The sequence below is a fragment of the Acomys russatus genome, chromosome 27 (genome assembly GCF_903995435.1).
Source record: "Acomys russatus chromosome 27, mAcoRus1.1, whole genome shotgun sequence".
NCBI classification, from domain to species: Eukaryota; Metazoa; Chordata; class Mammalia; order Rodentia; family Muridae; genus Acomys; species Acomys russatus.
The window spans coordinates 4,022,538-4,042,591 of record NC_067163.1 but is presented as its reverse complement, the minus strand read 5'-3'; the positions used below and the strand labels follow the sequence as shown (position 1 = coordinate 4,042,591).

Here is a 20,054-nt window from a genome sequence, read left to right as displayed (position 1 = left end):
TGTGGAGGTCCGAAGGCTATGTTGTATGTCTTCTTTGATGACTCTCCAACGTATGTTTACACCAATATTTCACTGACTGTGGAGCTGAGTAGCTGAACTAAACCAGCCAGGGACCTCCACGGATCCACCCGTGGCTCCTGGATGCTGGGTCACAGTTGTGCACCACTTGTGTCAGTCCGTTATGTGGGTGCTGGGCACTGGAACTCAGGTCATCATGTTGCCAAGAGGGAATTATCTCCGGTGCCTGTCTATCCTAATAGTTAAGCTTAGATTGCTCTTCGTTAGCAGTTTACACCTAACACCTTTTAAGACACAGGCACACTGAGTGGCTGTGCTGCCTGGTTTTATGTTAGCATGACGCGGTGGAGCCTCAGTTGAGAAAATGCCTCCCTATGATCCAGTTGTAGGGCATCCTCTTAATTAGTGATTGATGGGGGAGGGCCCAGCCCACTGTGGGTGGTGCCATCCTGGGCTGGTGTCCTGGATTCCATAAGAAAGCAGGCTGAACAAGCCATGGGGAGCAAGCCGGTGAGTAGCACCCCTCATGGCCTCTGCATCAGCTCCTGCTGCTGTCCTGCTTGAGTTCCTGCCCTGACTTCTTTCAGTGGCAAAAGGAGGTATGGAAGTGTGAGCCAAAATAAACCCTTTCCTCCACGACTTGGTTTTGGTCACGACGTTTCATCACAGCAATAGAAACCCCAAGTAGGACAGCTGCCTGCGCAGTTCAGCAGCTAAGGGTGCTCGCCACCAACCCTAAAGGCCCAAATTTGTTCCCCAAGCCCAAGTGATGGAAGGGGGAAGTGGACTCATGGGCTGTCTCTCTGACTCTCCACACTGGCACATGCACCCCACAAGTTAATTCAATGTATTTTTAAGTAGTCTGGTGAAGACACCTCTCCCCCCAGTATCTGAGTGCTGAAAACACAGCATTTCTTTTTGGAACAATATGCATGTAACAGGAATCTATTGTCATTTACATGTGGCACATAAACTGCATAAGAGAAATAGAGGGTGTGCAGGTATTTGTGGCATCTAGAATACTTCAGAGTGGAGAAAAAACCATTAAGGATGGATTTCACTAGAAAATGATTTTTTTCCCCCACTTTGGTCATTCTCTCAGTGAGGAACTGTTAATGCACTTAACTTTCACTGTAGGTTAATGGTAAAAGTTTGGAGAAGTATCTTTTATTTTTGTAACAGAAAATCAGAGGCGGAGCAAGCTCACCCTGGAATCTGACTCCTAGGTATGATGCACCTGTGACTCTATTGCCAGGCAGCTTCTCAGACATGCTGGAGCAGTGAGATTCCTCGTGCCGTTAGTCACACTCTGAGGTAGAACCTGTGTAGGAGTTCCTAGACTCCACAGCCCACTTCTCCTGATAAATGAGCCTCACACTCAGACACGCCATTTGCTTTTCTCTTCCAGTGTGCAGGTTGATAACCTAATGAGACCCAAAGTTTACTAGTCTGGCTCGTATATTCTTTGAACCTATTTCTTAATTTGATTTAGCATTAACGGCACAGTGTAGTTAATGAGGGAAGAAAAAACCCATTCAAATCTTCATCTCTGTCTCCTCAGCAAGTCTCTTTTGGGAAAAACCCCGTGTTGGCTTACCTCACAGCATTGACGTGATGGAGTGCCAGCCCTCTCTGGTCCCCTGTTCCCCGCCTTCTCATGAACACGCTCTGACATATGCACCAGTGTTTCACCCCCAAGTTCAAGGTGATTTCTGCTCATTTGTTTTATTGCTTTGCTGTGATTTTTGACTGGCCATTCTTCAAAATAAGTGTTCCACCTTCCCAAGGAATCATCTGGATCCGACTCAATGCTGTCAGTGGTGTCTCAATCCTGGTCCCTCTCAAAATCTGCTTGCAGGCCCTGGTGCTCCACTGTGTTCTCCATCACCGACGTCCAGCTAGACTTGCTTTTCTGTACTCACACCTTGTCTTCAGACTTTCCTCACTCGCTCCAGAACCATCACCATTGGCTGCTAGCACATGAGGAGATGACTTACATTTGCATAGTCACATTCTGAAATTGTCTTATTTTAAGATATCCAATTCATGAGAAGCATTAGAGAAAAAGAAAAGACTGAACTCCCATCTATTACAGGATTGGATTTAAGCATTATTGTTTTAACTTTAGTGTAGGCATCATAGAACATTGTTTTTTTGAGATGTGATTTGGCTACATCTGCATAATAATGAAGTTAAAAATAAGTGGAACTTTGCTTCTTTCCTTGTTGGCGAACTGTAGTCTTCCAATTTCATTTACTGTGTTTCTTCTCTCGCCCATCTGTAGTTTCTGTTCGGATTGAATCTACAGCTCACGGCAAGAGGCAATCTATTCGTTTAAACCACTGCTAAAAGCTGTGCATCTGGATGCAAATCAGCAATGCAGCAGAGGTGGAGAGTGTAGGACAAGAGAGCTTACTATCTAACAAATACGGGGATTGGGTCCTATCCAGCGGCACTCTAATATAGCATGTTAGCAAGTACCACAGAACAGAGGCTTCGTGATGTAAGACAAACACGGTTAGAATCACTTGCGCCATTTTTGACAGTCTTGCTTCAGGTTGGGGGTGGGGACTCCCATGTCCAAGTGATTTCCCCAGCTTCATATATGGAATAGCTTAAAGTACAGGCATAGGACACCGTGCCTGACTCAGTTACGAATTTCTGATTCTCACTTGTCCGGTTGTTTCCTTGAATGCCCATGCCATTCTACTATAAAGTGATTGAGGGTGCATACGATGCCTACATGTCTTTACTGACACTGTAATGAGACACGGTGGCTGGGGAGCGCAATGCATAAGTATAGAGAGATTCCTGATGGGCTGCTTAATAAACAGTATTTTATTGGAATTATATTTGGAAAAAAAATTCTGACATTAATCAAAAATTAAACAAAATGAAACCCAAAGTACTAGAATGTACTCAAACCCCCTATTAAATCCTCACCTGACATTTCTACATAAACCAGTTGTTAAACTGGACCTAGTTCCTTGGTGACCATTCCATGTGGTTTTACAGAACCTATTTAAATATGCAGAATCAGCATAGTGCTACTTTACTATATTATGAAAGGAATAAACTCTGTGCTTTGCTCCTGGCAACTTCCCGTTTGAAAAATCCCGGCTCTTTCTTTGTTCCCAGCACCCACAGCTCCTCTGATAGGAAAACAAATTCTGTTGAGCCCTCGTTTTGGTTTCTTAGGGTACTTGTTTAGAATTCAGGGCACCTGGTAAGGCTTTTTCCTAATGTGCGTTGGCTTGAGATGCAGACGAGAGAGAATTACATGGTGGCCGCTATGTGTACCTGGTTGTCAGAGAGAACGCCTGGCATCCCCCAAGTCTGGTGCTCTTGGCTCAGGTAGAAACTTAGGCGGTGTGCAGGAGCTGTCCAGACCTCAGGAGACAGCTGTTTGCTCCTGGCTTCCCCACCCTGCCAGACCGGAAATCAGGGGACCCCAGGTTTTCCCAGCGTGTGTCTGTCTTTCTCTTCTTGGAACTCCTAGAGCCAACACTAAGGGGCACCAGAACCCCGGACTGTAGCGGCAGCCTGGAGGGCGCTGCGGAAGTCTCGGAGCTGAGGAACCCACCTGGCTGGGCTAGGCTGCAGAAACAGTGCGCTGGTGCCCCCAGGGTCCTCTGGAGGAATCCTCCGAGATTAGGGCCCCAGAGCTCAACGCCAACCGGGTGCACCGTAATGCGAGTGCTTCCCCAGGGCTGAACAGACCTTTTGTTGACGCTTACTTTGTAGGAGGAAAAAATGGTCAGACATGGAGTATAGTGTGGTCACAGCTGCAGCGCACACATGGTGCCGGGAAAGCACCACCATGCAGGCAGACACACAGACGCGTGCACCCTGCATCCTTTCTGACCCATAAAGCCGATTTAGGACACAACCGAAAGCAGTAGAGCTGTCTAGGGACCCAAAGAGAGCGTTCAGACTGAGCCTGCAAAGTCACCTCGCCCCTCCTCTAGTCAGCCTCCTCTTGCTGTAGACTATCTGGTGAAGGAGATGGTACCCAGCCCCTGGTCCCCATTGGGGGACCTCTTAGCTGCCCTCCCGAGGCTCGGACTTGTCCTCTGGACACCGGGGTAGAAGCTGGAGACCCAGGACAGCAGACCTGGCCACTCAGCCCACGTCCTGACTCTGAAATAAAAAGTGGGGGAGGGACTGCAAGCCCAGGGCAAAAGCCTCAGCGCAGAGGGCCCGGAGGGGGCGGCGGACAGCGGGTCCTCAAGTCGCCGCCCGGCGCGTCCTCGTCCTCCTCCCCGGGCCGAGCCGCCGCCACTGCACCAGGATGGAGAGACCTCAGGGCGGGAGGAGATGACGCAAAATCCAGCGCTCCCCCCAAAAAAGTGTGCCTCCAGGACGAAGATGGCGGCAACTTAGCCCGGGGACTGAAGATGACTGTGGCCTCCGGAGGCCCAGAGCAGGCGACTCGGCCCCCGGCGGCGCCCGCGGGCAGACCTGCAGCGGCCGCGGCGACAGTCGGAGCGCGGGGTGGGGGGTGGGGGGGAGGGACAGCCCCGCCGGCGGCCGCCCAAGCTCGGGGCGCGGGGAGAGCCAGCGCGAAGTAGGCGCGGGAGGCGGAGGAGAAATCAGCGACGGAGAGGAAGGAGGAGGAAGAGGAGGAGAAGAGGAGGAGGAGAGGAGGAGGAGGAGGGGAGGCGCTCCGGTCGCCGTCAGTGGGCAGCGGAGACACGGCATGCCCCTGGCAGGGGAGAGCGGGCTGTCCTCAGCTGGGCCATGGGGACCCAAGCACTGACAATGCCGGGGTGACAGGAGCAGCGCCAGCCACCCCGCCACCTCCACCACCATCACCTCCCGCACTCAGCCTCCCCACCGGCCAGCACAGCACCAGCCTCCGCGTCTCTCTCTCTCTCTCTCTCTCTCTCTCTCTCTCTCTCTCTCTCTCTCTCTCTCTCTCTTATTGTCTCCCACTCTCCAGGGGATGGGGTCGGCTGATGATTAGGTCGGAAGCAAGATTTTCCTCCAAAGTATGGTAATATTTATGTAGGGAGAGAGAGAGAGAGAGAGAGAGAGAGAGAGAGAGAGAGAGAGAGAGAGAGAGAGAGAGAGAGAGAAAGAAACGGGAGGAGGGGATACGGAAATTAAACCCTTTAAGTCAATGCATATTGTGGTGACACAGGCACAGGAGCCCTCACGGTGGAGTCGGCCAGGGCTGTGCGTTCCCAAAATATGACCAGGGGTGCTTGGATGTGTCGGCAGTATGACGACGGCTTAAAAATCTGGTTGGCAGCACCCCGGGAGAACGAGAAACCGTTCATCGATTCAGAGCGGGCTCAGAAATGGCGACTGTCTCTGGCTTCTCTCCTGTTTTTCACAGTCCTGCTCTCTGATCACTTGTGGTTCTGCGCCGAGGCCAAGCTGACCCGGACCCGGGACAAAGAGCATCACCAACAGCAGCATCACCAACAGCAGCAGCAGCAGCAGCAGCAACAGCAGCAGCAGCAACAGCAGCAGCAGCGGCAGCAGCAGCGGCAGCGGCAGCAGCAGCAGCAGAGGCAGCGGCAGCAGGAGCCCTCCTGGCCCGCGCTCCTAGCCAGCATGGGGGAGTCCTCGCCCGCCGCCCAGGCACAGAGACTCCTCTCCGCCTCCTCGTCCCCCACCCTGCCCCCCTCCCCGGGAGGCGGCGGTGGCGGTGGCGGCGGCAGCGGCAGCAGCAGCAAGGGCAACCGAGGCAAGAACAACCGGAGCAGGGCTCTTTTTCTAGGAAACTCTGCCAAGCCGGTGTGGCGCCTGGAGACTTGTTACCCCCAGGGCGCCTCCTCCGGCCAGTGCTTCACGGTGGAGAGCGCAGAAGCGGTGTGCGCCAGGAACTGGAGTCAGGGGGCGGCCGCGGGGGAGGAGCAGTCGCCCAGGGGCTCTCGGACAACTCCGTTGTGGAACTTGTCGGATTTTTACCTTTCGTTTTGTAATTCCTACACACTTTGGGAGTTGTTTTCGGGGCTGTCCAGTCCCAGCACTTTGAACTGCAGTCTGGACGTGGTGCTCACGGAGGGCGGTGAGATGACCACGTGTAGACAGTGCGTCGAGGCTTACCAGGACTATGACCACCACGCTCAGGAGAAGTACGAAGAGTTTGAAAGCGTCCTGCACAAGTACTTACAGTCGGACGAGTACTCGGTGAAGTCGTGTCCAGAGGACTGCAAGGTAGGGGCAGTGGTTCCTTTCCCCCTTCTCTGCGGCTTCCCGTCTGTTCCATTTGTTTATTTGGCTCTGGTTTTGTAAGTTTAATCATTGTCTAGCTGGCAGTAAGAACTTGGCTTTCTGCTGGAGTTGGGAACACCTGGTAGGCTGCTGGTGGCCTGACGCCCCCCCTTTCAGGGAAGTCCATCTTCTAAGATAACAGAATCAAGCTTTAGCTGTTTCTTCGAGTGATGCAGCTGGTTCAAACTCTGTGAGAGAGGGGACCGGTACACACAGGTAGTCAGAAAAGATCTTCTGGTGTATCTGCCTACACCACCTCTCCACTGCTAGCATAATGAAATTGCTTGTCTCTAGGAACAGGACAAAGTGTAGCTGTTGATGTAGGGGAGAAAACAGCGAAACACAACACATCTCATGGGTTTTATAGAGGTGGCTCTTGTTCCTCACAAAGTCTAGAGGCCGGTTCTACTTTAAGCCTCCTGTTTCTTGGACATTTGTGTAGTATTAACCTGGGTGTCCTATGAGTGGAAGGCTGTAATTAGGTACCTACCAATTGATTTTCAATGTTAAGCTGGTAATCATATACCTTATGTAATCGCTTCTTCTGTTTTGCATACTCTGAAGAAATAGTAAATGACACATCTTTGATGCTGTGAGTTAAAATTCTGGAAAATAGTTAGTAACTTGTATCATAATCAACAAGGACTCTGACCTTGCTAATTAGCAAAGGGGAGGAGGTCTAGGTGGGTTTTTCAGAAATAGGTGTTTGCAACCCTGGGCTTCTGGAGGCACTACGCTGTCCGTGGTGCTGAAACGGGGCTTGCCCAAGAGAGGCCTGAAGACTGAAGGCTCTGCAGTGACCTTTATCAGGGAGGACTTGAGGACAGGATCTCTGTGGGTGTGGATATTAGTTTTTCAAAGTGATTTCCAAAGGGGTGGGGGGAAACCACAAGAAAGTTGTATTGTTTTTCAAAAGAGATGGCACCATAACTTTTTCCGTTCCTACTTCCCCAACCCCATGGACTCAGATGGGCTTCTTTTCTTGCTTTCAAAGGAGGAGGGCTCCTCCATAGAGCTCAAAGCACCTGTGATGCTTTGACTCAGGGATCTTATTTTAAGTTGTCGGAGCTCAACAACCACACTTTACTTACAGCTTACCTTGCTTATGGCTGGGTTTTTTTTGTTTTGTTTTGTTTTTTTGTTTTTGTTTTTGTTTTGTTTTGTTTTTTTGTCTTTTTAAGATCAGAAACTTGGACTGAAATTAAAAAGTCAGTTTTTCACGTTAACTAAAATTTCATTCCAGTGGCTAGGCCAACATTTACACTCTCTACATATGCTTTAAACATACCTATCGCTCGTTCTTATAAAGAAGACTCAGCCTTCATGACAGGAACCAGCAGCGAATGACTAATGCGTACACCGCACGGCTCTTTATCCTGACAGGGTTGTCACATGAAACATGATGAGGAGACGACTGGTGGTTATATTACTAGAAGTCTTGCATAGATCCCAACAGTTTACAGCTATGGGCCGTGGTGATGGTTTGAATTTGCACGCTCCCTCGACACTACGCCCTCACTCACTCACATGCTTTGTAATGTTAGTTTGCTCAACGCAGCATTTGAAAGAGGGTCTGTGCTGTCAGTGGACTGCAGCCATTCCTGACCTTAGTGAACATGCCCAAATACACCAAGTGTTTATTTTTTCTCTTCATCTTAACTAATTCTCAACGTGAGGTTTATATCATTGTAAAGGAAAGGTTTCATGTAAATATTTTATGTTGCTATGAGGTACTCTAAGTTTATACTGACATTTATATTTTTGGATAAAGTAGAATTTGTTAACACTATAAAGCCTTAATTTTTAAAAACAGTTTCTATTCACATTGAAAAGTAAACAAAAGTTCTTGTATTTCTAAGTGCAATGCAATTTGTTACTGGAGATGTCTTGATGTCTTGCATTAATTTCTCAGTGGCAGAGAGGTGGCAAATTTCTTTTGCCCTTAGGCCATTTTAATTTCATAATAGATGGTTTTAAAAATATATATGAATTTAAGTTTAAAGTGCTAGTGTTCTTGGCTTAAGGCAAATGAAGTACCTAGTTATACGTAGAAAGTGATAAGTGTGTATTTCCTTTGCTTAATGAATAATTTGTCTGATTCTGAGAACAGCCATACATATACCTTCATGCAAAGTACAAAGGTGGTTTAAAGTGACTGTTGATCTTGAAGATTATAACTGAATTTCTGAAAACATTTACTGATGTCAATGTAATTACAATTACAAATGAGTACTGTGAGGAGCTTTCTTCAAATTTATGCAAAAGTCCCTCTGCCCCATTTTGACAGTTACAAAGCCAGGGATAGGCTAAGAGGATTGGCTGTCCAAAAAGGTAGGCTAAAAGTAAACACAGTGTGTCTCCATAATTGTTAACATACTCACAGGAAACATTTTTTCTGCTTATAATAGATATTATAGATAAGATATATAGCATCCTGTTAGGATTATACATTAGTGGTATTCATATTTTAGGAGAAATGTTAGCTTTTTAACTGATTTGCTGCAATGGCATCTACCTTTTTACAGTCAAGACATGTTGTTGAACTTCGTTCCATGTTCTCTCTTCATAAGAAATCTACTCTACAGAATAAGGATGAATTGAATTAAAATTCCATGTAGCTTTTCTTAAAGAGCTTTTTTTTTTGAGGACCAGCTTGGAGCAGTTGTGAATTTAAAACACCTTCAAATTATATATAATACGGCTTGAAAATAAACCTTACAATCTATACTAGTAATGGCTTCATTGTGGAGGATGAGGCAGAAGGATCCAGCCAGCTGGGGCTCTGGGTTAGTTCACGGTTTCTTTTATTTTGTTTGTTTTTATTTACTTAATTGTCTTGAGTTCATAGTAAGTAGAGATCAAATACAGCCAATTTACTTTAGAAAGCCCCTGTTTTGTAACAAATTAGAAAAAATGAACTTTTTAAAACACTGTGATAACTAGATGGTTTAACTTTTTTTTTAAACAAAGCAAATATTTCCATTTGTGTGGAAATGTACAAACATATAAATATGTAACTTACACTTCGCCGTTTGAGGTCCTGTATTATATTAGGAAAGTGATGTCTGGGGCTACACATATATTTTGTGTTACGCGTTAGCTGTTGTTGTCACTGACAGCATTATTTACTTAACATGCTTTCAGAATACAGTTTTGAGACTGGATTCTAACATAGATCATGGCAAAGCATAAAGATCAGTTTCGTCTGTGTAAACTTTAGTCTTCACAGCCTATAGAATGTATGGACTCTTGGTGTGTGTTAGTTTTTATAATCTCATGTTTAAACAAGTTAATTGCTTGGGTCTGGAAGACGCAGACTACACAGTCCCTCATGGATATCAAGGGCTTGGAGTTTCTCTAATATTTTAGATTTTCTTTATTTCAATTTCACATTGCTCACAATATCTCCCACTTTGAAGTCATGGAGTTTGTGAGCCAACAGAACAGTTCCTGTTAACTAAACTTCCACTCGGCACACCTGGGAAGGGGAGCCTTCAGCTGATGGCCCTTAGGCATATCCACTGGGCAGCTTTTTGATTGCTAATTGATGTTAGGAGGGCCCAGTCCACAGCTGAAGGTGCCCTCCCGAGGAAGGCCTGGGGTGTTTAAGAAAGAGCCGGACTGTGAGTCCGGATGCTAGGCAGCAAGCAGTGGTCCTCTGTACTCACCACTTCCCTCAGTCCTTTTCTGACTTCCTTGATGGCAGCCCTAGACACGGTGGTGATGCAAGCCAAATAACCCCCTTCTTCCCGCAAGTCGGATCCGGTCCGTGTTTCATCACGGCAGCAGAGATGCAAATGAGGATAGCTCTCATTCTTACTTATTGTGAAGTTATGTTCTTTAAGGCCATGGAGAAGGTTTTTAGAAATGCTTACTCATTTCAGTTTACGTATATATGTTTGTGCCTGAGTATATGTATGTGTGCCCTGTGCGCACGAGATCCAGCACACAGTCAAAAGAGGCCGCTGATCACCATACAGATGCTGAGAATCCGGTCGCAGTCCTCTGAGAGAGCAGGAAGTGCTCCTCACAACAGACCAATCTCTTCCCATACCAGTAAACAGGTTTCGGAAAGAAAACCCAGCCTCTCAAAGCTGCTTCCATCCCAAGTCTGGATGCTCAGCAGTATTTTGTTGTCTGTAGCGACTGCACACGCGTCCGTGCCTAGAGGACGGAGAACACACGTAAGAACGGGTCTCTGTTTACTTACTGCTGCTGTGTGGTTCTCAGTCCTGTTTGTGATGGAGCGGCTTTCCTACAGAGTCAGATCGTCCAGTCATGCAGAGGAATAGGGCCACTTTGGAGCTGAATATACCATCGAAATCATTTTATGACTCAGATTTGTGGTTTTTAGAATTTTTCCTTTGCAGTACATACAGTTGCTGACTTCTCATTGGCATTTCCCTCTTCCCTGAAAAGAAAAAACAACAACAACAACATTTAACAATACGCATTAATATGCAATGTTGCAGCTTTCCAGGCCCAGAAGTGTTTTTTTGTTTTGTTTTGTTTTGTTTTGTTTTTTGCTTTTTTTTACCCTGGGCTTGTAACTGGGTCAGCTTAGCAGCTATATGGGACATAACCTAGATGCTGATGTCTGTTGGTTTTAATCACTGTTGTTGGATGAGGCCAGAGTCTGCTTACGCAGGTGAACTGCAGTACAGAGGATTAGGGGACCGAGCAGAGATCTCAACCCCACGCTCCCTCACATGGAAACTGCAAACCACTCGATAATGTTTTCTTGCTAAACATACTGTGCAAGAACGAAGTTTAAATAAGTGTTACAAGGAACACACTGCGTATGTGTGGGTTACCGAGTTGTTGCTTTAGTTTCATTTCTCTTAAAAGATATGCCACTCTTATGGTAACTAAACTTCGAGGACTTTGATGTTCATATTGGCTTAGGTCATCAGGTTATTTCTTTAATATTACTGCAGTGCCTGTGGGGCCATGGAGGGTCCTAGCATCCTTAGAAACTCTGATGCCTAAAGATGTCATTTATCTGGTGTGTGTCATGAGCCTGAGCTTGTTCAAAGTTGATCCAGTGCGTATGATACCCAGCCAAGCTCTTTTGGTCCTTTGGTCTTTGTGTCTCCCCTGTGCGGAACAATTACGGTGGAAGTTGAACCAGTCAGGTGCTTTGTGGAAATGCATCATACACACAGAGGCTCAGGCGTGACAGTCCAGTGAGGAGGTTGAGGGAGCAGATGTGCAATGAGGTACCTGATCCCAGGGGAGGCCCTAAGGCAGAAGGCACCTCAGGGCTAAGGAAATGCCTGGGTGGGGAGACATGGGCCTGCAGCCCAGCTTCCTGCTGGTTTAATTCGCCACATCCGTGCTCACAGGATGGGCTGGGAATGGGGTGTGGAAACTCAGTGATGGTGTTTGAGATTCCCCACCTGATTATTTCTGCTTCTAAATCTGTCCTATTCAAATGCGCGGAGCCCAGAATTTTCTGAAAGTATAGGGCTGGGTTTCAAGGCAACCTGTTGGCCTCCTGTGGTGCTGCAGCCAGCTCACGTCTATTCCTTCCTCATTTACTCCATCAAACCTGGAAAATAATGTTAATAAGCCATGTTTCTTTTCTTTTTCTTTTTAAAACATGTTTTCTATAGCAGTACAAGAACGATTTGACATTTGTATATAGTCTTTTTAAAGACACACACTGCTGATGAACACAGATTGATAGCAAGCTTAGTTCAGGAAACATTTTTTAGCAGAAACTCTTCTCTCTGGAAGTAATTATAAATAACCATTTAAAATTATATTTAATATAATTTTCTTAATAAAATATTCGAATTTTCTCTGATATTTAATATTCAAAACAAAATAAGATGAACACGTGTTTATTCTAATGATATAAGCTATATTATACTGGATGCATGAAAATACAAATTTTAAAGTAATAATTCTCTATCACTAGACTTCTCCACAGTCTGCTTCTACATTCAATTATTTGTAAGCAAGATGCCATGGTAGTGGTCCCTGTGGTAAAAGTCTTATGACACAGCGATACTCCTCTCATATTTAAGGATGGCTTCAATCTCACTGATGGTGTGCTCACCCTTGCGTGTGGTGAGTGAATGCGGTCATCATGTCTGTGCATTTACAAGAAGTCTTTTGTTTTTGTTGTTGTTGGCTGCTTTGTCCTGCTCCAGAGAAGAAGGGATTCCCACCGACACGGTGAAGTTAGTGACATCTTCCTTGTTGCTGTGTCTTCTTGCTGTCACCTGGTACACCCTTGCCTGACACTTGGAAACGCAGCTGCATGCCCCACTAGAAATGGTCTCATGGACAATCCAAAGTTTAGAACTCTTTCTTCTCTGCAACTCCCTTAAACAAGATTGGTCTTTTTTCTTACTGAACTGCCACCTGCTTTGTTCGTTTCAAATACAAATTGAACCAGGCAGCAAGTGGTGGCGGCGGCGTGGTACTGGTGATGTGGTATTGGTGGCTTGGTACACACTCTCACTGACCGCACTGTTGGTGTAGACGCCCCAGGGTTAGGAGCAGCCAACGGGGCTTACAGATGTTTAGAATTAGAAACTGCTTCCTTCAGTCTTCATGTCTGCCCCATGAGGTGAGCCTCTGGTGAGGCAGGATAGCATTTGTCAAAAATAACTTACCTTCTGCATAGCACATTTAAAAATGGGATAGGAAAACAAGAGAAAAGCTGGGATCCCCTTCCTCCTTTAAGGGCAGACTCCTAAGGCCCAGAAAACTTTGTCTAGAGCGCATCTCTTGAAGTTTCCACCATTTCCCAAGCTTGGAACCATGCCTGTATAATGTGTGTCTTGGGAGAACATTCCAAATTCAAACTTGAGGAAAAGGAAACTAGTTTTGAGAAAGATACGGAATTAGTCAAAAGTGTCCCACGCTGCAGAATGAACATTAGGTCAGGGAGGGGAAGGTGGGTATAGGTGCTTGCTGCCAAGACTGACCACCTCAGTCCTGTGTCATGGAAGAACAGAGGCAACTGCACAACTGCATGAGCTGTCCTCTGATCTTCCCGATCTGTGCTATGGGTAGTACACATGCAGGTAAAGGCACACACACACACACACACACACACACACACACACACACACACAAACACATACACACAACACATGCACACACGCACACACATACAGGTCACACATAGACACATAAATGTAAAAACATTTTTAAAATAAGTCAATGAATTTCGCGGCTGTGTCTTGATGCCCTTACACCTGTAGGTTTAGTGAGTGAGAGGAGGCTAAGCGAGGAGGTGGGGGAAGCTGTAAGTCACTGGTGAATGAAGACAAGTCCGCTACTTTCATTAGGTTTGTCAGAGAAAAGAGAGAATGCATGGAGGTCAGCTTCCTCAGAGAAACAACTCACAGAGAAATGAAAGTGATACTTTACCTCTTGATAAGTTCATCAAAGTGGGCGGAGCTGCCTGTCCATCATTGCTTGGGGGTGGGGCCACATGATGAGTGTGCTCCTTAGCATCCAGACTCCTCCTTCTTGCTACTTATGTTTTTTTTTTAAAGGAAAAGTGATTTAATTGTAATATTTCAGAAAATAAGCATAACTTTATCTTAGAATATACTACAATCTCATTTCAAAGTAATGCAAACTATTGAATGATTTTAAGTATGAAATCAACCATGATGTAGCATATGCTAAGCGCAGACCAGCGTTAGTGACCCACGTTCAGTATTTTCTAGTTATATGACACTGCCTGTGTCACTGACAACAGGGCTCTATCTCACCTCATTCATAGAATGTATCTCTTGTTTATATAAACAGATTTAATGATGGCCAGAAAGTGGTAACAGCTCATTAAAACCCATGGCAACACCGGGAAAACTGATGTCATCTTCTCCTGAGTCTTGTGGCTTTTCCGGTTAGTCATTTGCAAGCTTCATAGGTATACATTTCCTCACTCATAATGGCATCCTGATCTGTTGTACCTGACTCTGTTTTGCTTTCTGAGAAAGGCAACTGGATTATTAAGTAAATCTTCAGTACAATCTTTAAAACCAAACCAAACCAAAACAAAACATTGGTTGGAATAAGAGTGTTGCAGTCTATATTTTCCCCCTGTTATTTCAGATTGGAAACTAACACAAATGCTGGTGGGCAGTGGTGGCACACACCTTTAATCCCAGCACTTGGGAGGCAGAGGGAGGTGGATCTCTGAGTTCGATGCCAGCCTGGTTTATTAAATCGAGTTCCAAGAGATCCAGGGCTACAAAGGTAAACCTTGTCTCAAAAGCCAAAAGCCAAAAAGAAAAAAGAAAAAGAAAAAAAGAAAAGGAAGGAAGGAAATAAGAAAAAAAGAAATCAAATTAATCCAAGCTGTATTCCAGCCTGAAAGGATCCCATATATCTAAGCAAGGTAGGCAGCCATCTCGTGAGATCAGGTGAAGAAGATCAGTGTCATCCTCCACCCTCAGCTCTGGGTGGGAATAGTTTTGAGAAAAGTCTTGGGTGATGTCTCTTGCTAGGAATTGACAGGTCAGGTACATCCAGAATCATTTTTGGAGAAGGTGTCCTGAACTTTGACCTCCTACACTCACCCAGTATTTGTTAAGTTCTGTGTTCTTTGCTGTACCACACACTCACTGAGTTGTAATAATTAGCATTCTTTTGACTGGGGAATAGGAAGGGAAGTCTAGCGGCAGATGGGCTTGGCTTTGGACCAGGCTCACTAGACATGGAGGATATAGAGTGTGCCAGAAGACAGAGGACAAAGCGGGGTCAAAGGAAAACTCTATGCTTTGTTCCACAGATGGGGAGATGCTTTCCATGAGAAAACAGAGATATAAGACACAGCTAGGCCCTTCCCCCTGGTGCCGTCATCCCACGGTCTTCTACTGGCTCCAAGAACATGAAAGAGCCTCTGTGGGGGTTTCTGCTGTGCAGTCTGCACTCAACAAAAGAACAGATCTGTGAACGGATCCTGTGCAGAGGGTGTTTGGAGAAATCAGGAGTTCTCTGCTACGGAAGGCGTGCAAGTGTGAAGACGTGCACCTGGGTACCGTCCTCCACAACCTTGATGGCATCTTTGCCTTGGGCTGTACGGTTGCTAGATAATCTCAAATATTCCTTCTGACACTTTAAGTACATGGTAAAGTCCTACAGTGCTAACTGCAGTGAGAATGCCTTAGACCGTCCCAGCAGAGATGAAAGTTCTTCTCAGGGATAAGCGGCCATCTTTCTTGGTCTGATGCCTCGTTCCTAGCAATAGCACTTAGCTCTGAAAAGGGGAAGTCATGACAACGTCGATGCAACGTCAGCCTCTGTTTCCTGTTCATATCTGAATATTGAAAACACTACAGACCACGCATATATTCGGTCCTGGCAGAGGTATGGCTGAGGTTGCGCGGTGGGTGAACACTGATTGACACAGTGGTTCCTTCCCTGTGCTCGTATCGATCACTATTGCATTTTCCAACAATCCCCTGGAGCAAGTAGGATCCAGTGTCACAGGTGACATAGGGACAGACAAGTTGGATCTTTCCCTACTGTTTTATTTTTCTCATTTAATTTTGACCCACAGATTCAATCCTATAGCTATATCTTTGTGAAGTCAACAAGACTGACGTCACTTTATAAGGAATTTCACTCTTTTACCTGTTTCTTACAATCAGCAAGTCACATAAGGGCAACTCAAAAATACATTTGTTTTGTTTTATATTTTGGGAATTTCATACAGGAGTATTTTGTTTACAATACTTCCCTTCTCTCACTTCCAAGTTCTTCTGTTGCCTCCCAACTCTTTCAGACTATTGACTTCTTTATTTATTACTGTTTTACACACACACTGACAGTCACACACTCACACTTACACACATTCATACACATGCATACTCATACTCACACACAAACACACTCACACACTCACACAATACACACTCAAACTTACAAACACACACACTTACATACACACACTCACACACACATACACAGACACATAAACACACACTCTCACACACACACACTCACACTCACACACACACAAACTCACACACACACACACTCACACACTCACACACTCACACACACACACAAACTCACACACACACTCACACACACACACTCATACTCACACACACACACAAACTCACACACACACACTCACACACACACACTCACACACACACACACACACACTCACACATTCACTCCTGAGTCCATTTAGTGTTGTTCACATGCATGTGTGTGCCTAGGGCGACCCCTTGGGATTGGACAGCCTATGGGGCACCTCATTCCTGGAGATTCCTCCTCCACTTACTCTTCATCTAGCGGCAGGTCCCTCTGAGATTTCCTCCAGTCACGTTGTCATCTCTATTGGTGTTGTATTATGCAGGTCTTGTTTGGGTGACAATATTGTTGAGATTTCATGCATATAGCTTCCTTGTCCTATACAGAAGATACTACCTCCCACGAGGCAATTTAAAACAGCCCCCCTGATATGACAAAGAGCTGAATGGTAGTAGGTTGAAATTATGGCTCTGTCATGAGTAGTCCCCACAACAGTCTACATCAAGGGTCGAGTGAGCCATCTTCAGCAAGTGGGGTTCCTTGCAGCGAGAGGGGCTAAGGAACGTGCAAAGACCTCACAGTTCAGCGTGACAGGTCAAGGGTTTCAACCCACTGACATCTGGCTCGCAAGCACACGGAACCGTTGTAAATCATATGTATGTCCACTCTGGCACGAGTCTTGTGTTTCTGAGGAGAGATGAAGCAGACGGACGGGCAGATCTTATCAGGAATGAATCGAACCTAAAATAATTGTGCACATAAAAGCAACGAATGTGGGTTTTTTTTTTTTCACATTGCTGCTGCGTCAGCTTGAGGTCAGAAATTAATGTGTCCCTGAACATCAGAAGGGCCAGGGCCATTTGCTGGAAAAGTCTGCTCTAAATGAGAGGGTCTCTGGGGAAAAAGAGCAGATTAGGTGTTTAACCAAGAGTGTCTCCCGAGTCTTCCTAGACAGCCACCTTCCTCTCAGACTACGCTGAGAATGGCGTTGGCTTCACATTGTTGGCACCCTTAGTGCCACCTGAGCACAGAGCAGGGTGTGGACACTGAAAACTGTGTCCTCACCTCAGCAACTACCTCCACATCCAGGTCACTCTGCAGGTCTACTTGGCATGCAGTGCAGAGATCTTGAACTTGGCTTTTCAAGAGACGGTTTTGTTTTCAAAGGCACGGAGGATAAGTTCAACCTTTCGGATCAGAGAAGCTGCTGGGAGTCACCTGGGGGAAAACGAGTGCTCTTTAGAAGGTCAGTCTGAATGTTAAGCCACAGACGCACAGGGTTCCCTTGCCTAGAATGAACACCGGTTGGTCTGGAGCAGGAAACAAGAACTGGTCCACACGCAAACCTGAGGTTCAAGAACGTGGTGGGGAACAGAAGAGGACCCAGTGGAGCCGAGGGTGCCTCATCTGACCTACCTCGTGGGCTGTCTACAAACGAGAGTGTTCGTGCCTGGTGTGCCACTCGTGTTTGTGAGGATTTCACACACGAGTACTATATTTACGTAATGTCAGCTCACCTTTCACCCCAGTCCGGCTCCTCACATATTCCTGTCGTTCTCTCCCCAACCCACAACTCTTCCTTCTCTTCTTCTTACTGAAAACTAGATTCTCTTTTCATATAACACATCCAGACCCCCCCTCCACTTCCTCCCACTCCTCCCAGCTCCTCCCACCTCCTCCCACCTCCTCCCACTCCTCCCAGCTCCTCCCAGCTCCTCCCGCCTCTTCCCAGCTCCTCCCACTCCTCCCACTCCTCCCAGCTCCTCCCGCCTCTTCCCAGCTCCTCCCACCTCCTCCCAGCTCCTCCCACCTCTTCCCAGCTCCTCCCACCTCCTCCCAGCTCCTCCTGCCTCTTCCCAGCTCCTCCCACTCCTCCCAGCTCCTCCCACTCCTCCCAGCCCCTCCCGCTCCTCCCAGCTCCTCCCATCTCTTCCCAGCTCCTCCCACTCCTCCCAGCTCCTCCCACTCCTCCCAGCTCCTCCCACTCCCCCGCTTTTCCCACCTCTTCTATCCCCCAGATCCACCTCCCCTTCTGTTTCCCTTCAGAAAAGAGCAGGCCTCCATGACACAGCAGCCAAACAGGACAAAACATGATACAATAAGACAAGGCAAACGCCTTCATGTCCAGGCTGGACAGTGGAATCCAGCTGTAGGAAAAGAGCCTCAAGAACAGGCATGAGAGTCAGAGACATACCCGAGCTGACTGTTATGAGTCCACAGAAACACCAAGCTAACGGCCATAACATATGCAGAGGACCTGGTACAGACCCATGCAGGCCTGTGAGTCCCTGTGAGCCCATATGAGTCCTATTTAGTTGATTTAATGGGCCGTGCTCTCCTGGTGTCAAAGGGGATAGGAGACTCTTCTTAAGTTAATACTGTTACATATGTAAATGCTCGGGCATATACATACATGCATATGAATGTACATAATCCACTGAGTGTTGCTCTTATGTATATGTGCTTAGTATTGACCATTTGGAATTGGATAATGTATCAGGAGGCAGGTTCTACAGAAAAGTCATTTATCCCTCCTATTTTGGTTAGGGTCCCTGTTGCTGATGCAAAACACTATGACCAAAAGCAGAGGAGGAAAGGGTTTATTTGGCTTATACTTTCATAGCACTGCTCATCACCGAAGGAAGTCAGGACAGGAACTCAAAGAAGGCAGGATCCTGGAGGCAGGAGCTGATGCAGAGGCCACGGATGGACGCTGCTTACTGGCTTGCTCCCCATGGCTTCCCCAGCCTGCTTTCTTATAGAACCCAGGACCAACAGCCCAGGTGTGGCAGCACCAACAATGGGCCGGGCCTTCTCCATCAGTCGCTAATTAAGAAGATGCCCCACAGGTTTGCCTACAGCCCTATCTTATGGAGGTATTTTCTTACTGGAGGTTCCCTCCTCTCTGATGACTCTAGTTTGAGACAAGTTGACACGAAACTGTCCAGCATGCCCACTGGTTGCTGCCGCTCCTTATGGAGGAGGGTGAACCTTGTGAAGTCTCTTCTGTCCACACTGGCGTGTCAGCTGCTGTTGCTGTTGTGTTGTGCCTGTCTTGCTTGGCAACCATATTGTTAGGACTTGATATGTGCCACTTCCCTGTGACGTCTAATAGACACTGGCCTGCATCAGACATCTGGGTGCTCTGGTTCTTGCAATCTTTCTTTTTCCTTTTTGATTTTCTCTGAGCCTTGGATGTAGCGGCTGCATCACAGACGTATCATGTGGGGGGGGGGGTGCTCCCCTCCTGCAATCATTGTGATCAGTTGTGGATCTCTTCCTTTTATTGTAAGAACATTTTAAATACATTTTTTTATTATAATATATTTACATTACATCTTGGTTGTAAACCCCCTCACTCTTATCTTCCTCTTCCCACCCTCCCTCCCTCTCCTGCCCTATTTCCCTCCCCTTGACCTCTGACTCCACTGTCTGACCACAGCCTATCAGGTCTCATCTGGATAGCCTGCCTCCTCTTCCTCTGTGTTCCCACAGGACCTCTCCACCAAGGGTCAGTGATCAAATCTCAGGCAGGAGAGTTCCTGTTGGAGGCAGTTCCCCACTCCCCCCTCCCCTCCCCACTCCCCCCTCCTCTCCCCCTCCCTCTTCCCTCCCCCCTCCCCTCCCCCTTCTTGCCAATTCTTCAGTTATGCAGCTGAGGGTGTGATTTTCTCCACCTCAGGAGCTGGATCCTTGAAATGATCAGGATATTTGACTAGGCTTTAAGTGTTTTGTTGTCCTTATGACCAGGACTGGACTTCCACACCACTATCCCTCTATCTTCCTCCTTTCCT

General features: G+C 46.8%; 1 protein-coding gene across 2 annotated transcripts in view; it reads left to right on the top strand.

Annotated features, from left to right (window-relative positions):
• Positions 1–4,604: 4,604 nt before the first annotated feature.
• Nalf1 (NALCN channel auxiliary factor 1) overlaps positions 4,605–20,054 on the top strand; it is a 499,942-nt gene continuing 484,492 nt past the window's right edge. The window contains exon 1 of one of the 2 annotated variants that reach the window (XM_051169983.1): positions 4,605–6,186. In XM_051169983.1, the coding sequence (XP_051025940.1) occupies positions 5,212–6,186 (975 nt within the window). In that variant the 5' untranslated portion in view covers positions 4,605–5,211. The remainder of the gene's footprint in view (positions 6,187–20,054) is intronic. The other variant, XM_051169982.1, reaches the window with a different exon arrangement.